At 47.0% G+C, this 17908-nt stretch overlaps 1 protein-coding gene across 1 annotated transcript in view; it reads left to right on the top strand.

Annotated features, from left to right (window-relative positions):
• The window catches only part of TMEM219 (transmembrane protein 219), a 211048-nt gene that overhangs the window by 28664 nt on the left and 164476 nt on the right, over positions 1-17908 (top strand). The window contains exon 2 of the mRNA XM_069201642.1: positions 10032-10237. Within this exon, the coding sequence (XP_069057743.1) occupies positions 10079-10237 (159 nt within the window). The 5' untranslated portion in view covers positions 10032-10078. The remainder of the gene's footprint in view (positions 1-10031; positions 10238-17908) is intronic.

The raw sequence follows: 17908 nt of genomic DNA, 5'->3' as shown, positions 1-17908 counted from the left end.
GCTAGAAAAAGTCCTGTAATCATCAGGGAGGAAGGCAAAGCCAATACCCTCCTCCCCATTCTGCAGGTAGATCAGCAGGTCGTTCTTGTAAAGAGAAGTGATGTGTTCCTTCCCCTCCACAGTGAGTCCCCTACGACAGCACTCTGCCCTTAATACCCTGCCAGAGGCTCAGTGGCCAGGTTGAAAAGCAGTGAGGACAGCAGACAACTCTGTCTCGTACCTCAGTAGGTGTACTATGAGTCCAAAATGGTGACCTGTTTTCACCCTGGCTGTGGGCTTTGAGTACAACAGTCACACCCAGTTGGCCCATCCCTCTCCCAGCCCCATGCAAAGCATGACTGCCTCCAGTAAGTCCCACTGCAGAGTGTTGAAAACCGTTTCCAGGTCCACTGACATTATCAAGGCTCAGCCAGTCCCAGTTGTGGACAATGTTATACAGCCATCCGAGATTGAGAGTGGTGTTATGGGCTGGAATAAACCAATTCTGATCAGCATGTATTAAATCAGGAATGAGTTGTTGCAGCCAGGAGGACAGGACCATGCTCAGGACCTTGAAGTCGGCATTGAGCATAGACAGTGGTGGACAGTCCGCAATGCCGGCCTCAGGTGATGTGTTCTTGGATAAATGTACTACCAGAGCCTCTCTCGTCAGGTCCTGGAGTGGCCCCACCTTGTGCACCTCCTTAAACAGGGCCTCTAGTTTCAGGGCCAATTCTGTGACATATGTCACATAGAATTCTAGGGGGAGGCAGCCTGGGCCGGGCCGACTTTCCAGTGGCCGTACCCTTTATGGCAGCCTGTATTTCTGTTATTGTTATCAGTCCCACTACCCTCTGAGCCCTCCCCGCCAGAATCTTCCAGAGCTCTGTTCGGTCCAGGAGGACATTAGGGGCTCCCACCTGCTCCGACCACTCTGATCCATACAGGAAAACAAAGTAATCCTGAAACGCTGTGTTTATTTCCATTAGGGAGTAGAGCTTATCTGCACCCTGGGACACCACGTGGGTGATGGGTGTACGCCTGCCATCTGGGTGGCTCAGCTGGGCCAGCAGCCTTCCCAGTTTCCCCTCCCCATCGTTGGTGCGGGAAGTGTATTCCCTTTACTTGTGCCACCTGAGCCGTTCCAACATCGTATTGTACTGTTACCTGGCCTTGAGCAATCTAGGGAGAGCCTCTGGCTTCTAAACGTCTCTTCTTAGGGACAACTAACCAAAATGTTAAATCATCCTCCTCAAAGGCGTTGTATCCCTGTCGGGGTGTTCTAAATCCTGTATAGAGACTACACTGCCTGGGATCCTGTATAGAGACTACACTGCCTTGGGTTTCATTGTCCATCTTCCTCAGGAAGTGAGGACATGGAATTTAAATAGGCTGATTTTAATTGCTCTAGGGAGTCCGTTTTGGATGATGTCTCCTGTCCAGTAGGTTTTAGCACTGGGAGCACAGGTGTGGCCTTGAGCAAGGCATAATTTCAAAGAAAGTTTGACGTTTGTCAGCTAATGGACCTAAAGATTTAGTAATGGTCCTGTGTACATAGTTCTGCGTGGCTTGGGATACAGCCTCTCTATCTGGGCCCAAATCAAAATATGTTGCTTTCTCCTGTGTGAGCTGTGTAGGTAATTTGGCTGGATTTGACCAAGACAAGATTTCAGACATAGTATGCAGACTTAACCTAAGTCCCCTCTAATCACTCTCCCTGAGTATATACAGGGCAAATTCACTTCTGCTGCAGGCAAGCCTGATTATAATGGGGATAAACCCTGGCGAGGTGACAACAACTCTTTTCCCAGACTTTACCAACATATAGAATAAATGGGTGCACAAGCACTAAAAGCCAAATATATGGCTGTATACTGGGGTACAGGAGAAACAAGAGGGCTGGATGGACCACCAAGAAAAATGGATGGGAGGGGCAATGATTACTCCCAGGCTAATGCCTGCCTTCAGTAAGTATTACAGCCCCAGAGGGCGTCCAAGGGCTAAGAAACTTTGTTACAGCCCTTGAGGGTATCTCACCATGTAAATGGGAGTAGTCTCTGCTGGAGGAACGTAAGAATGACTGCAGGTGGGGCTGGGCTTGTAAGGAGAAACAATGAGCAAGGTTTCAGAACGCACTGAGAGTGGGCTTGACAGGAGAAGACCGTGTTCAGAAGGGTTAAAGGCTGCTTCTTTCCACACAAGACAGAGATCGGCGCTCAGGAAATGCATTGTACTCCGCTCATGTCTGCTGCTGAAGAAGATCTAAAATGGTGGAGGTGCAGGCAGGAAGGCGCTCCCCATCTGGTGACAATGAAGAGCACAAACATGACTGCCAACCCAGGTCCAGGCAGTAAGGGGAAACAGAAAGAGGATTACGTTAAGGGTTGACATGAAATTAACTTTCATAGTAAACCTGCATGAAAATTGTAAAATGTTGTACTCTTTACTGTCTTTTAATCAGTCAGCATGGCTGGCGAGCAGCACATAAGAGGCACATTTTACTATGTTTGACCGAGTTATAGTCTGATATGACTGCTGATTTGTTAGCGGACATTCTATCATGTCACATATTATTATTGGTATATGAGATTTGTAGTTTTCTTTCACATCTCTGTAGTTAGATTTGTTTACATGGCTTCTATTTAAAATAAAGCAATGAGGAGACTGCATAATCTGAAGCCTCCAGTCCTGACGTAGAATGACATGACGTTGAGCCAATGCCGAGACTTGAACCTGGTTCTTAAGTTCTATAGTCGGCAGCTCTGGCCTTAGCACTACATCCCAGGTCAATCAATCATGAATTTGTAAAGCGCACTACTCACCCTTGAGGGTCTCAAGGCGCTGAGCAGTGGAGGGGGGGAAAAAAGGGGGGAGTTCCACTGCTCGAACAGCCAGGTCTTGAGAAGTTTCCTGAAGGTAAGGAGGTCTTTGGTCTGGCGCAGGTGGATGGGAATAGTGTTCCACGTTTTGGCGGCGAGGTGCGAGAATGATCTACCGCCAGTAGTTCTGCGGACCCGTGGGACGGTTGCGCGGGCGAGGCCGGCGGAGCGGAGATACCGGGTTGGGGTGTAGAATTGGAGTCGTCTGTTGAGGTGTTCTGGTCAGGGGGTTTGCACTGCTTTGTGAGTGTGGGTGAAGAGTTTGAAGGTGATTCTCTTGATGACTGGGAGCCAGTGTAGTTTTTCCGGTGGTCTGTAATGTGGCAGTGGCAGGGGAATGTCCAGGATGAGGCGTGCAGAGGTGTTCTGGATGCGCTGTAGCCTCTTCTGGAGTTTGGCCGCGGTTCCTGCGTAGAGGGCATTGCCATAGTCCAGCTTGCTGCTTACGAGGGCTTGGGTGATTGTTCTTCTGGTTTCGGTGGGTATCCATTTGTAGATCTTTCAGAGCATGTGGAGGGTGTTGAAGCAGGAGGAGGAGATGGCGTTGACTTGCTGTGTCATGGATAGTGAGGGGTCCAAGATGAATCCTAGGTTGCGTGCGTGGTCGGTGGGAGTCGGAGTGGTTCCGAGAGTGGCAGGCCACCAGGAGTCATCCCATGCGGGGGTGGAGCCGAAGATGAGGATTTCCGTCTTGTCGGAATTGAGTTTGAGGCAGCTGCTCTTCATCCATTCCGCAATGGCCTTCATTCCTTCGTGGAGTTAGGTCTTGGCGGAGTCCTTGGTGAGTGAGAGGATCAGCTGGGTGTTGTCAGCGTATGAGATGATGTTGAGGGATCAGGTGATGTTAGCGAGCGGGGCCATGTAGATGTTGAAGAGGGTCGGGCTGGGGGACGAACTTGGGGGTACGCCTCAGATGATTTTGGTGGCCTCCGAGCGGAATGGGGGGGGAAGTGGACTCTCTGGGTTCTGCCGGTGAGAAAGGAGGTGACCCAGTCCAGGCACGGTCATGGATTCCAGCATTGCTGAGGTGTGAGCATAGGTCGAGGAAGGGGGGTAGACGCTACATGAAAGCTTGGCTCGTTATGGGCTCGAGATTCCAGCAGGACCTCTAGCTGGGCCAGAGCCAGGCTTCAGGCTTGAGCCTGGCTCGATGTTTTAGTCAGTCGCCCACCTCTATACCCGAGATATGCAGATGGTCTATCACAAAGTGCAGAGTAGATATATTCACTGTATGTCTAAGCTCACGAGATGATTCAAAATCACCCAAGACACACAATCATAGGCTTCATTTAACGTTATAGTCTTCTGGGAGTTGTAGTACTGTGTCACTTGAACAGAATTCCATGATTACTATTTATAGAACTAAAGACAGCTAGCTATGGAATGTCCAGAGTTGTGTACAATAACTGTTTTTAGCAGAAGAGTGAAAAGGACTTTATGTGAAGGGGGCTTCTCATTATGCTACTGTGGTTTGAAAAGGTGCGCGCCATCTCATGAATCAAAGGTCCCATCATTAAAATAGTTTTGATATTTGAGTGTTCCAGGTAAAACAACATTTGAGAAATAATTTTGACACAGATTGCATTTTCCTTGCTTGAGATCCAAACTATAGTAAATTAACATGTTTATTTTAAACTTCAGATGCAACAAGCAATTGACAGATACCGGTGCAGCTTGAGCTGACAAATAAGGGTGTAAATGGGGCAATTCTTTGCTGTAGTATTAATTACCGACACAGATGCAAACGTTACAGCTGTCAGTGAGTCAGATGTTCGTATTAACCAGGCCACTGTAGCAGAATCTGCACTGACTGGATAAATTTAGGTTTTACAGAGCATATGGCCTGTGTTGGTTCAGCAGCCCTGTGGCTAAACGGAGGCCAATGATCTATAGTTTAAAACTGGGGGAACACGTAAAGAAGATTAAATTACTTTCGATGAAAGACTTTTCCTGCTATCAGTGTTATCAGCTTGGGCTGTTTTTCAAAGGATTAAATGTCTTGAAACCGCCTAACAATAAATACACACAAAGCGGTTTTCTGTGCAATGTCATTCAGAAGATGAACACAGCCCTTTGCTCTTTTCTCGTAGTTTGACCAAGCCTATTACTCAGAGTGCTTTAAATTATCAATCCATGTGCTATGGGCAATCAGACGCCAACAGTTATTAAATTTAGGGTGAAAAGAGAAGTATAACAAGGAAGGTTAGTAAAATATGTAACAGGTGTTTGGAATAGAACGTAGTAGAGGAAAAATGCTTCAACTGTAATGTTCTTTGCAATAACTTTTCTAGTTCTCCAAAGTGTAGTTTAGAAGTGGTTTGTATATTGTGTTTGAATTGGTGTTCTATATAAGTTTTCAATTTTGATTTTGGCTTGGGCGGTTAGCTAGCCATTGTTATTCCAAATGTGCTTTAGTGAATATACAGTACTGTGTAGGTAGGCAGTTATGACGCATTGCTGTGCTCATGAGGATGTGGCATACTTTTTATTGGTTTTATCTCAGTGTTTTTAAGGTGCATGATGTTGGGGGGTGGCTGAGAGAGCTTTTGATTTTACAGAGCTTGGAGAACTAAATTGTTGGTGGAGTGTAGGAAAGTACCATCTTGCCTGGCATGTTACCCCCATTTTCACTGTATTTGTGTTTGTTTTTGCCCATGTGTCACTGGGATCCTGCTAGGCAGGACCCCAGTGCTCATAATGTATGCCCTGTATGTGTTCCCTGTGTGGTGCCTAACTGTATCACTGAGGCTCTGCTAACCAGAACCTCAGTGTTTATGCTCTCTCTGCTTTCTAAAATTGTCACTGCAAGCTAGTGACTAATTTTACCAATTCTCATTGGCACACTGGAACACCCTTATAATTCCCTTGTATATGGTACCTGGATACCCAGGGTATTGGGGTTCCAGGAGATCCCTATGGGCTGCAGCATTTCTTTTGCCACCCATAGGGAGCTCAGACAATTCTTACACAGGACTGCCACTGCAGCCTGAGTGAAATAACGTCCATGTTATTTCACAGCCATTTTTCACTGCACATAAGTAACTTATAAGTCACCTATATGTCTAACCCTCACTTGGTGAAGGTTAGGTGTCAAGTTACTTAGTGTGTGGGCACCCTGGCACTAGCCAAGGTGCCCCCAAATTGTTCAGGGCTTATTCCCCAGAATTTGTGAGTGCGGGGACACCATTACACACGTGCACTACATATAGGTCACTACCTAGATGTAGCGTCACAATGATAACTCCGAACATGGCCATGTAACATGCTGGTATTGGGGGGACAATTCCATGCATCCCTGGGTCTCTAGCACAGAACACGGGTACTGCCAAACTGCCTTTCCGGGGTTTCCACTGCAGCTGCTGCCAACCCCTCAGACAGGTTTCTGCCTCCCTGGGGACTGGGCAGCCTGGTCCCAGGAAGGCAGAACAAAGGATTTCCTCTGAGAGAGGGTGTTACACCCTCTCCCTTTGGAAATAGGTGTGAAGGGCTGGGGAGGAGTAGCCTCCCCCAGCCCCTGGAAATGCTTTGATGGGCACAGATGGTGCCCATCTCTGCATAAGCCAGTCTACACCGGTTCAGGGATCCCCCATTCCTGCTCTGGCGCGAAACTGGACAAAGGAAAGGGGAGTGACCACTCCCCTGACCAGCACCTCCCAGAGCTCCTCCAGTGTGTCCCAGACCTCTGCCATCTTGGATTCAGAGGTGTTGGGGCACAATGGACAGCTCTGAGTGGCCAGTGCCAGCAGGTGACGTCAGAGACCCCTCCTGATAGGAGGCTTGGCTACTGAAAGAGGTAAGCACCTTTCTCAGTAGCCAAACCTCATTTTCTGGCTATTTAGGGTCTCTCCTCTGGGCTATTCCTCAGATATCAAATGCAAGAGGTCACCAGAGTTCCTCTGAACTTCCCTCTTCGACTTCTGCCAAGGATCGACCGCTGACTGCTCCAGGACGCCTGCAAAACCGCAACAAAGTAGCAAGACTACCAGCAACATTGTAGCACCTCATCCTGACGGCTTTCTCGACTGTTTCCTGGTGGTGCATGCTCTGAGGGCTGTCTGCCTTCACCCTGCACTGGAAGCCAAGAAGAAATCTCCCGTGGGTCGACGAAATCTTCCCCCTGCCAACGCAGGCACCAAACTTCTGCATCACCGGTTCTCTGGGTCCCCTCTCATCCTGACGAGCATGGTCCCTGGAACACAGGAGCTGGGTCCAAGTGTCTTTTGGTGGAGGTAAGTCCTTGCCTTCCCACGCCAGACAGTAATCCTGTGTACTGCGTGATCTGCAGCTTCTCAGGCTTCTGTGCACTTTTCCAAGGATTCCTTTGTGCACAGCCTAGCCTGGGTCCCCAGCACTCCGTCCTGCATTGCCCAACTCGCTGAGTTGGACTCCGACGTCGTAGGACCCTCCTTTGTGACTCTGAGTCGACCACTGTCCTCCGATCTTCTAAATGCCTGTTCCGGTACTTCTGCGGGTGCTGCCTGCTTCTGCTGAGGCTCTCTGAGTTGCTGAGTGCCCCCTCTGTCTCCTCCTCCAAGGGGCGACATCCTGGTCCTTCCTGGCCCCCAGCAGCACCCAAAATCCTCAACCGCGACTCTTACAGCTAGCAAGGCTTGTTTGCGGTATTTCTGCATGGAAACACTTCTGCAACCTCCAGCACGCATTGAGACATCTTCTCACCAAAGGGGAAGTTCCTGGCACCTTCCGTTGTTGCTGAATCTTCAGCTTCTTCCACCCGGAGGCAGCCCTTTTGCACCTTCATTCGGGGTTTTGTGGGCTCCTGCCCCACCGGACACTTGCATGACTCTTGGACTTGGTCCCCTTCCTTTACAGGTCCTCAGGTCCAGGAATCTGTCTTCAGTGTTTTGCTGGTACTCGTGGTTCTTGCAGAATCCCCTATCACGACTATTCTGTCTTTCTGGGGTAGTAGGGTAACTTTTCTCCTACTTTTCAGGGTCTTGGGGTGGGGTATCTTGGACACCCTTACTGTTTTTTTCTTACAGTCCCAGCTACCCTCTACAACCTCTCATAGGTCTGGGGTCCATTCGTGGTTCGCATTCCACTTTTAGAGTATATGGTTTGTGTTGCCCCTAGACTTATGTCTACCTATTGCATCCTATTTTGATTCTATATTGTTTGCACTACGTTTCTTACTGTTACTTACCTGTTTTGGGTTTGTGTACATATAATTTGTATATATTACTTACCTCCTAAGTGAGGGTATCCTCTGAGATACTTTTGGCATATTGTGATAAAAATAAAGTACCTTTATTTTTAGTAACTCTGAGTATTGTGTTTTCTTATGATATTGTGCATATGATTTAAGTGGTATAGTAGGAGCTTTGCATGTCTCCTAGTTCAGCCTAAGCTGTTTTGCCATAGCTACCTCTATCAGCCTAAGCTTCCAGAAACACCTCTATTCTACTAAGGGATAACTGGACCTGGCACAAGGTGTAAGTACTACAAGGTACCCACTATAAGCCAGGCCAGCCTCCTACATGGAGGTTGTTAAGAGTCTAACTGTGCTGCCTCAGCATAGCCTGTTCGGGAGCACGTGGATTGCTGAGAGGAGGTCTCAGATGAAAGCCAGTTTATGAGGGATTAGAAACATCTATGAGTGTGGTAAGGAATTTAAATAATATGCTGATTGAGAGACTATTAAGAATGTCTCTTGTTTAGCTTATGTGGGAATCTTAATATCAAGTGCTCTCCATACGAGAGCTGTGGTTTATGCATATGCAATTGGCTGTTTTCAAAGGAGCTTCTGAGGAACGGTTTCAATTTCCTTCTGAGTGACTTCTGATTGGATTCATACATCAGAAGGGAAAGAATGCTAAATTGGATTGAACTGCTCCTGTCATAGATAGTTTTAAAGCTTGTCTTTATCCATAGATCAGCTCTCTGGTGGTGAGGAGTTTGGCTGTAAGGTCCATCAGGGCATTTTACTGAAACATTTTCTGGCCAGCAACCCTAAAGGGTATGCAGATGGACTGATCAGTTGTCTGCTTAACAGGACTACATAGTGTGTTTTTTGGGTGCTACTTCCCAGGTTCACCCCTTTTTTGGATGTTCTTACAGGAATGGTTTTAAAACTTAAGAACAAATCCTAATTTTGGACCGGAACATGGTCTTTGCAGTTTAAGGCAAACTAAAAACACTGAAAAGCTATGGAGATATTCCTGGCCATGCATTTCCTTGGAAGATAGGAAAACACTGACAGCATCTTTGTTCTGAAGAGATACTCTTGTCCTGGGCCTATGTCCTGCTACACTGTGAGGTCTACCATTCCAAGAGCTGGGCATGCCTCATGCAGATGTGACACTCACACGTACTCATGTACTCTTGACCCGTGATCCTTTCCAATGTTACAAAAAAAATTAAACGTGAGAATTCACCAAGTAGAAAGACTTTTAAATGTTAGATATACCTTGGTACAAGACAGTAAACCGTGCAGTGCTTAGGAGGGAATTATACCTTGAGGAAAGCAAACCGTCCACGTTGTTTCCACCTAAATGCAAGCTAAAGATGTAGCATAGAGGACACATGCTCCTGTGTGGTATCTATTCTACACCACTACACAGTCTAACAACCATGCAAATAAACTGAGGGAAGAATGTGCACCTATGTACAGTAGGGGCACTATCCAGTTTTGACATACAAGCATTTGAAGCCAAAAGCATGAAATTCAGATGTGAAAAAGGGGTGAGCACAGGAGTAAACCATGGAGGTGGAAGTGCTGAACAAATAGTGTTGAGGAGATCAAAACAAGTCATAACTGTTGCTGGTCAGATGCAGGCACTAGAGGAGCAGAATTTAAATTGTAACTCTAAGTCACTTTGCTCAATCCGCTGTTCCAGAGAGTGGAAATAAATTGTGAAGGAGAAGGAATTTTGGTACCGGGGTGATGACTAGGCAGGAATTACTGGCAATCGCAGGAAATGCTGAGGAGTGAGACGAGTGGGCTAAAAGAATGCAAATCCAGAAGTTGAGGAGATAAAGGGTAAATTATTTTGTCTAACAACTTATATATACCCTCCCCCTGTCCTCCTGTATTCTGCATAGCATTTCATGTATACAAGTGCCCTATCATTGTTTCTTTGACTGTTCTATGTCATTTCATCCACAGATAATGGAAGATGTCTTTCAACTAACAACTTATCTTCTTTCTCTTTTGAGGTCGGATAAAGGATGCTGTTGTTCACCTGGTGATTGTCCTGGCTGCCATGGTTACCTGTCCATTGGGTGAAAACGTCTTGGCTTGCTGTGAGCAGCGCCCTCCCCATGTTACCTTTATCCTTTGCCTCTTCACATTGGCTGTTGCTTTTGGGGCCTTAGGGGCCTATATTAATTCAAATGAAGTTACGGACCCAGACATCAGACAGGTGAGAGCTGCAGCAAGGTTTATTAGATAAGAGAAATAAAGTAGAATGTGGGATAGAAACGTACATAATTAAAGGGAAATGGAACTGGAGAGGGGTTGCAGTGAGCACTAGACCAGATGTGGTATTGGGCTTCTAGGCGCAAAGGGCTAGATAACGAGAGCAGTGGGCATTTGATGTGATCTTGTGTGTGCAGTGGGCCATTGAACCTCTGGGTTAGTTAGGTGAATAGGCTTTGGACTAGGTTACTATTAGCAACAGAGCTGCAGCAATTGGCACCAAATAGGTGGAGGGATAGTAGGCAACTGTCCTAGGACATTGGGCAGTAGATCAGGTTCGAATGAGAATGATAAACTGGGCAGGGCCTGTAAGGTATAGACCAGGAAAGTGGAGAATTAGTGGGCAGTAAGTTGCATGTTGGGGAACAGTGTATTGACTCCGCAAGAAGAGCAAAGAGTTGCTAAGAGAGGCAGTGGTTGACTGCAGAATCAGGTTTTCAGCGAGTCACAATCAGAGGATGGCAGTGTGAGTGGTACCAGGGTCAAAGAGAGTGAAAACCCAGGGAAGCAGGAGACTTCAATCCCAGCCATCTTCCACTCTACAGTGCCTGAAGACTGACACTTCATCTCTTCTTATTTCTTTGATAAACACTTTTAAATGACCCATAATGAACAATGGGGTTTTGTTGATTTGTCATGTACAATCAGTTGTTTATCTTGGTTGCTTGAAGTCTCTATGGACTCGTGCACTGTATGGTCTGAACACTGAATAGGGTATTGGTGGCTATGTCCTGGTATTCTGCTAGTAAGAGATGGACTGACCTAACCTTCCAAAGCACTAGGTCTCACCATATAATGCCTAGGTTGGTGCTCAGAAGATACATTGTTATTCTGGTGTGTTGAAGTGGAGATTCAGGGCCACTGTGGCTGTCTATTGTACTGAAAAATATCTGGAGCAACAAGTAACTGTAGATGCAAGCTATCAAATGCAGCACACTGGTTTCACATGGCCCAGGAAGTACAAGTGAAGGGCAAAAAAAGACAGGTCCACTGAACCTGGCCTTTATAATGGGAGGGTTGGTGGCATCAATAGCAAAGATATTGAAGAGCCTTTCTCTTTTGAGACCTAGGTAATCCATGCACAGCATGTCCATGCTGCCATCTCTAACTGAACAAACTTGCTTGGCACCATTATTAACTCTTTAGGCTATCTATAACTCTTCCTTGTAGACCCCAAAACCAATGGATTGTGGGGCATTGTGTGTTATTGGGTAGGGCACGTCACCCATCCATCATTGATATATTAGGAAAGGGCAATAAGTGCACTTTATGTCTTGAAATTCAGGAGTCTTTAGGAGGGGAGTCCTTTTCCCAGACTAAGTTCTCCCTCTATGGGGGGCATCTCTCTCTAGAGCTCCTGCTGGGCACCCGAGAATCTGCATTAATCTGCTACAATAATTGCCATAATCACGACCCCCAACACCCCCACAATGAAGGGATACAGTGATGGCACCTAGTGATTACACCGATGGAGGGATAGCGAGCGTGAATGCTGCAGAGATTGCGAGGCCCGCCTTGGCCTGTGTACTGTGGACGGTGCGGCTGGCCTGAGTATCCCTGCAACTGGCTGGGAGTGACTGCTGGACCCGAGGCTGAAGCAGGAGGGGGACACCCACCCCCCCTCTGGTGAACTTATGGTGGCCCACCTAGTGACCCGTACACCTGCCCTGGCGGAGAAGTAAGAGTGCCTGTGGTCAACTGGGAGCTGGCAGATAGCACTTGCTGCGGGCTGTGGTGGGCACAGCTACGGCGATAAGTGGAGGATGTGTCATCGGACCAGTGGGGACACTACTCCGAAGGTGAGGAGCAATGACCACAGAGACAGAAGCGCAGCTGAGACCAGGGCCCCAGCTGCAGAGTAAAACGGCAGTGAGCTTAGAGGCAGTGTGCGGTGAGTTGCGCAAGAGCTGCCTTGTGGTGTGTGCTGTGGGGTAGAGAGCCAGGCTGACAGCTGTGGCCGTATGAGGTGCACTACATAAGTTGGCACTTCCTGGGTCAGTGGTAGGTAGCAGCGGCCTTGCCTCCCTGGCACCTGCACAATCACAGCCCCTGCACTGGCCCCTCTGGACACACACTAGGGCGGCTAGAGACCGGAATCCTGTCTCAAAATCTGTGAATAGCTGACACCCTCTTCCCCCTCTTTTCAGAAATGCTCCATTAAAGTCTGGGCCTATCTACCACATACTTGCCAGTGCGACTGCTTGGTGGCTCCAGACCAACAGGAGGGGGTCAGCAGGTTCCATATCCTGAGTGTGCTCAGGATAGATTGTCCCTGGATTCTTTAATCGGCATAGTGGCCAGGAACTGCTACACATCGAGGGCTGTCGGCCTGAGTTCGAAGAGGCAGCAGTAGCCATTCTGGCAGTGGCAGCTGTCAGGATTTTTAAATGGAGGGGTGACTTTTGTATGCTTTTAGCATGCAGGAGTGTTTCACTTTAGCTCATCCGTTGTTATCACTACACTAAGAGGCATTTATTAACAGTTTTAAGAAATGCCTCTAAATATAGTAATGCAAACTGTTGTACTGAAGTGCAACGCTCCCACAGGTTATAAGCATACAATAGGCTTTTAAGTATGTTAGTTCAGGATACAAACTTCCAGAACTGGCATATTTAAATGGGCTCCTGTGTTTGATTTTAACATGCAGGTGTGTTTCACTTTAGCACATCCATTCATATCACTAGACTGAGAGGCATTTATTGACCGTTTTAATAAATGCCTCCCAGTGATCTAAACTGATGGACTGTACTGGTGTAAAGTGGTGTGAAGTAAAACGCTCCCACATGTTGAAGCATACAAGAGGCTTTTAAATATGTGAGATTAGGATGCACAAATCCAGAACTAGCATATTTAAAAGCGCTTCCTTTGTGTGCTTTTAACATGCAGGAATGTTTCACTTTAGTCATCAGTTTATATCCCTATACTGAGAGGCATTTATTAAAACTGTTAATAAATACCTCTAAGTATAGTGATATGAACGGATATACTAAAGTGAAACACTCCCGCAAGTTAAAAGCATACAAAGGGAGCACTTCAAGTGCCAAATCACGTGCTCTAAACATATACTCTGTGCCTGCTAAAGCATGCACAGTGTATCTGTTTACAGCATACATGTGGCTCGGGGTCACACTCTCCTAACTGTGACCTCGAGTCACATGTCCTCAGTCCTTCACACACTACAAGTAACACCTCTTCCCAATAGGTCACGGGTGACGAGTTTTGAAAGGGTGTTGCCTGCAGCCTGTAAAATGATTGTCTGTCAGTTCCGGGAATACAGGGCTTGTGCCCTAGATGGCTGGGAGTACTTGCAAATATGATGCTGATGGCGTTATGAATGGGAGGTCTCTTCAACCCCCCCTGAAAATTGTAGGCGAGGGCTGGCACTAGGTCAGCCCTTAGCCTGCTTATGGATTGTAGTTAAAAAAAAAAATAATAACAGTTGTGCTGCACATGCTCACCTGCGCAGGTGTCCCCCACAGTTGTGCTTGGCTGCCTAAATCTCATCTCAGAAAGAATGAGAGGCAGCCAGACTCCAAGGGTAGTACATGGCACAGGCTTAAAGCACTGTTTTTTTAAATTACAAAACAACGTATGTGGATGGTAATTGTTCTTGACAATTGCAATCCACATAACTAGGAAATAGATGTGGGCCTGACGCCCTCTAGTGGCTGCCTCTGCTGCATCCTGGTCTGTATACAGCCCAGCCCCTTCTCCTGAGCACAACATAGCCCCAACAGTCATCACCTGGCAAGCTTGTGGGAGAGCACCTCCATCAGGCACAGGGCTTTTATGCTAGAACACAACACTGAGGCCCTTACTTGTGCATTCCTACTGGCTGGGGTGTTTAAATTAGCAATTGATATCCTGGATTGACATATGGTCGGTACCTACATGGACACCTCTGACCGCATTACGCGGTCTCAAAAGTCACTGTCATGGGGCGCACTAAGTCTGCCAAACCAGGATCACCACATGGTCGGAGACCATCCCAATATAGTCCTTCTGATAGCTCCACCACCCATACTCTGGAGGACTATGTCCCACCCACAGACTTGGTGCCCTTGCTAGATAAACTAGATATGATACTCAAAGAAATTAGAGACTCTAGGACTGCAATTAAACATCGCATTGACTTTTTGTTTGCTGGTTTTGGGATCCTGCGTTATGATCACGGCAAACTTTCAGAAAAAGTGATGGCAGTTGAAACTACTATGTCTAAATTTGCCTCAGAGCCGGACTCTCACTCCATGACCATCTCAGAACTCCAAAGGGAACTCGCCGCCCTCAATGTGAAAGGAGAGGAACCAGAGGGATGCACATGTTGTAATTATGTGCGCATTATAGGTATACCGGAGGGGCTGGAGGGCTCTAATCCGACACAATACATTGAACACTGGCTCCAGACATCAGTAGCCCAGCCGGGGCTTTCCGCACTGTTTGCTGTAGAACGTGCACATGGGGTGCCGACCAGCCCCCCCCCCCCCCTTGGAACACCACTACGCCAAATGATTGCACATATTGTCTATTTCAGAGACCGTGACACTATCTCCAGTAGGCCAGGGAAAAGGCCTCCATAACAGTAGGCAATCCAATCATATCTTTGTCCTCAGATTATACCTTGAAGGTACAAAGGAGACATGTTTCCTTTGAGTTAGTCAAAAAACAGCTGCGCGCAGAAGGTCTTACCTATGCATTGATGTATCCGGCGTGATTGAAAGTATTACTTAACCAGAAATCCGTATTTTTGACTCCCCATCATTTTGTTCCATCTGCATGGGATTGGATGGAACAGATTTATCCTAACATCCTCCCACTGACTGTCCTCCTGGAAAACAGCAGATACCTTCTCGCTTGCGTAAACATGGACAGCCACGTGGGTTGGCCTTTGGTCCAGCACTATCTCCACAGCAGGCCCTCGAGGGCCGGAGAGCTGTCCTTACTGGGTTTGCAGTGTCGTCAGCTGTCTTTCAGCTCCTCGGTTTGCACCAACTCGGACTCTAACGCATGCTTGCCACTATTTCCTATGGTAACACCTCAACCTGCTGATTTATTAACTTAAATTATGTCTTGGTCCTACTACCACCTCTGGTAGATGTCTCAGATGAGTGTTCTAAGTGCTTCCCCCCTGCCTTCCCCCACCCCACCCTCTCCCTCCCTCTTACTTAACTATTCCTATCCCGTCCCGTCCCACCCCACCCTTTTCTTTTTTTGACACCAATTGTGGGAAGCAGATGGTGGGAAGAGGGGACATGGTGTGGATACAGTGGGTTAATTTTGGTGGCCATTAGTCGTTTTTTTGTATTATAGCAGTTATTGCTTGTCTGTCAAACAGGCCATTTCCCTCGCAGGCATATTCTAGGTTCCCCATGCCTGAGAGTTGGGGTTACTTAACCCAAGTATACTGTTCTCTAGTTCTGTAAGTAGGTCTTCAGCTGTGATTCTTGAGGTGCCTGTGCAGGGGAACCTTTCAAAATAAACCACACTTCTTACGACCAAAGGTTGCCGCCCCCCCCCCTCCCCCCCCCAGTAAGCAATTGCCAAATGTCTTCCTTTTGTAGTAGCAAATGTTTCTTTAGTTGTTTAATGATTGGACCTGAGGTTCTATTGGACCTAGTATTAAGGGTATATTAGTTTTGTAGTTTTATTTAGTTACTCTGCCTGTTGTGCATTTAGTCTCATCAAGGAGGTCCCTACCACCCTGACTGGCAATTATGCGTGCTCATGTCAACTACAACACTTTTAGATAGACACTTGGAATGTAAGGGGATTGGGATCAGTCCACCAAAGGAATCGAGTACTGGCACAGCTACACCCCTGGAAGGCGACTACAGTTTGTTCACAGGAGACCACCTTGCTACCCCTGAAGTGGCAAAACTGCGAACCAAATAGGATCACTTATTCAATACTGCGTATTCCAGGTTTGCCTGCTGGGCAGCTTTGTGGTTGCGAACTGAAATTCCTTTTGAGACACAAGACGTCAGGGCTGATGTCCTTGGGCGAAATGTCTTTGTCCGGGGGTTCCTGAATGGTAAAATGTTTAGTTTTAGTCAGCATATATGCACCAAACACCGATCAAGAGCTTTTCCTCCAACGTATATCCTCCATTCTTGCAGAATGGGTGCATATCCCATTGCTGATACAAGACTTTAATGCAGTCTTAGATATCGATCTTGACTGCTCTCACCCTCCTCTGCCACACACGGGAGCCTTGATAAGCTGGGTATCCAGCTGGTCCTTACTTGATATTTGGAGAGAACACAATAGGAGCATACGTGAATATTCCTTCTTTTCTCCCCCACATTACCTACATACGCAATTAGATTGTATCCTGTATACATCACACATAGTTGGGAAATTTACTGGGAAAATCTTTCTCTGACCACATTCCCCTGGAAGTTGTACTGACATGTGGTAGAATCCCAGCGCCAATTCCATCATGGCGAATGCAGCCCACACTGCATGATGATACGGTCTTCTGCGACACCTTTGGTACCGCGTAGACTCCTATTTTGCCAACAATAAAGTAATGGCTTCTTCGTCACTTATCGAGTGGGAAGCTTTCAAAATAGTGATAAGAGGAGTATCCATAGCTACCATAATGGGTGCTCGGCCTCCTTTCATCCAAGAGTTGAAAACTACAGAGGCACTGTTGGGGTGCCTTGAACGTAAGAAGGCACATGATCCTAGCCAATTTGTTGACCACCAGCACCCGAGAATAGAACACGCAGAGCTCTTGGAGAAGTTGAGAATCGTTGACTATAAAAACATATCTACAAAAGATGCATTCTGAAGGTGATAGGGCGGGTACATTACTAGCTAAAGCGATACAGCCACCAGTATCTCCTACCCCAATATTGAACATTACCTCACTTTCAGGGATTCCATACACCACACAAGTGAATATCAATGAGGCTTTCTGCTCCTACTACACTGAGCAATACAAAGCCCGACCTCCCGTGCCAGTCTCAGACAGGGACACCTTTCTGGGTAATCTGAGACTTCCATAGATCACACCAGCTGTGTACGTGAATCATTAGGAGCCTCTCGGTCCACAGGGGAAATACGTACTGCCATAAGTGAGATGGCATGCAACAAAACACCTGACATAGACGCCTTGCCTGTTGAATTTTACTCTACTTTTGCCTCCCGATTGGTCCAGAAGCTTGAGTTATTATATAATACGTCCTTGGAAGAGGGTGCATTATCTCCAATCGCCAAAGAAGTCCTAGTCACTTTACTGCTCAAGCCTGGCCAGGCCTCGGTGGAAATTGCACATGATGACTTCCCAGACGCCGGCTGCCTATCACTAAACCTCCAGCAGGCCTTTGATTAATTCGATTGGGATTGTATGTTCACAGTCTTTCACAGCTCTTCAATACACCTCAGTCTTTACTAAGTGGGTTAAATGATTATATACCGTACCTTCTGCAAGGGCTAAAACTTGATGCACACATTTCCATGGAGTATACTATAGGCAAGGGTACACAACACGGGTACCCATTGTCACCGTTGTTGTTCGTACTGCCCATGGAACATCTTGCTCAAAATCTTTGACAGGAGGCAGAGATTTGGTGTATTCTGCGAGGCCCCCAAGCCCATGCAATCTCCTTAAATG

The sequence above is a fragment of the Pleurodeles waltl genome, chromosome 7 (genome assembly GCF_031143425.1).
Source record: "Pleurodeles waltl isolate 20211129_DDA chromosome 7, aPleWal1.hap1.20221129, whole genome shotgun sequence".
In the NCBI taxonomy this organism is placed as follows: Eukaryota; Metazoa; Chordata; class Amphibia; order Caudata; family Salamandridae; genus Pleurodeles; species Pleurodeles waltl.
The sequence above is the reverse complement of the archived record's forward strand: the minus strand, read 5'-3'. Positions and strand labels throughout refer to the sequence as shown.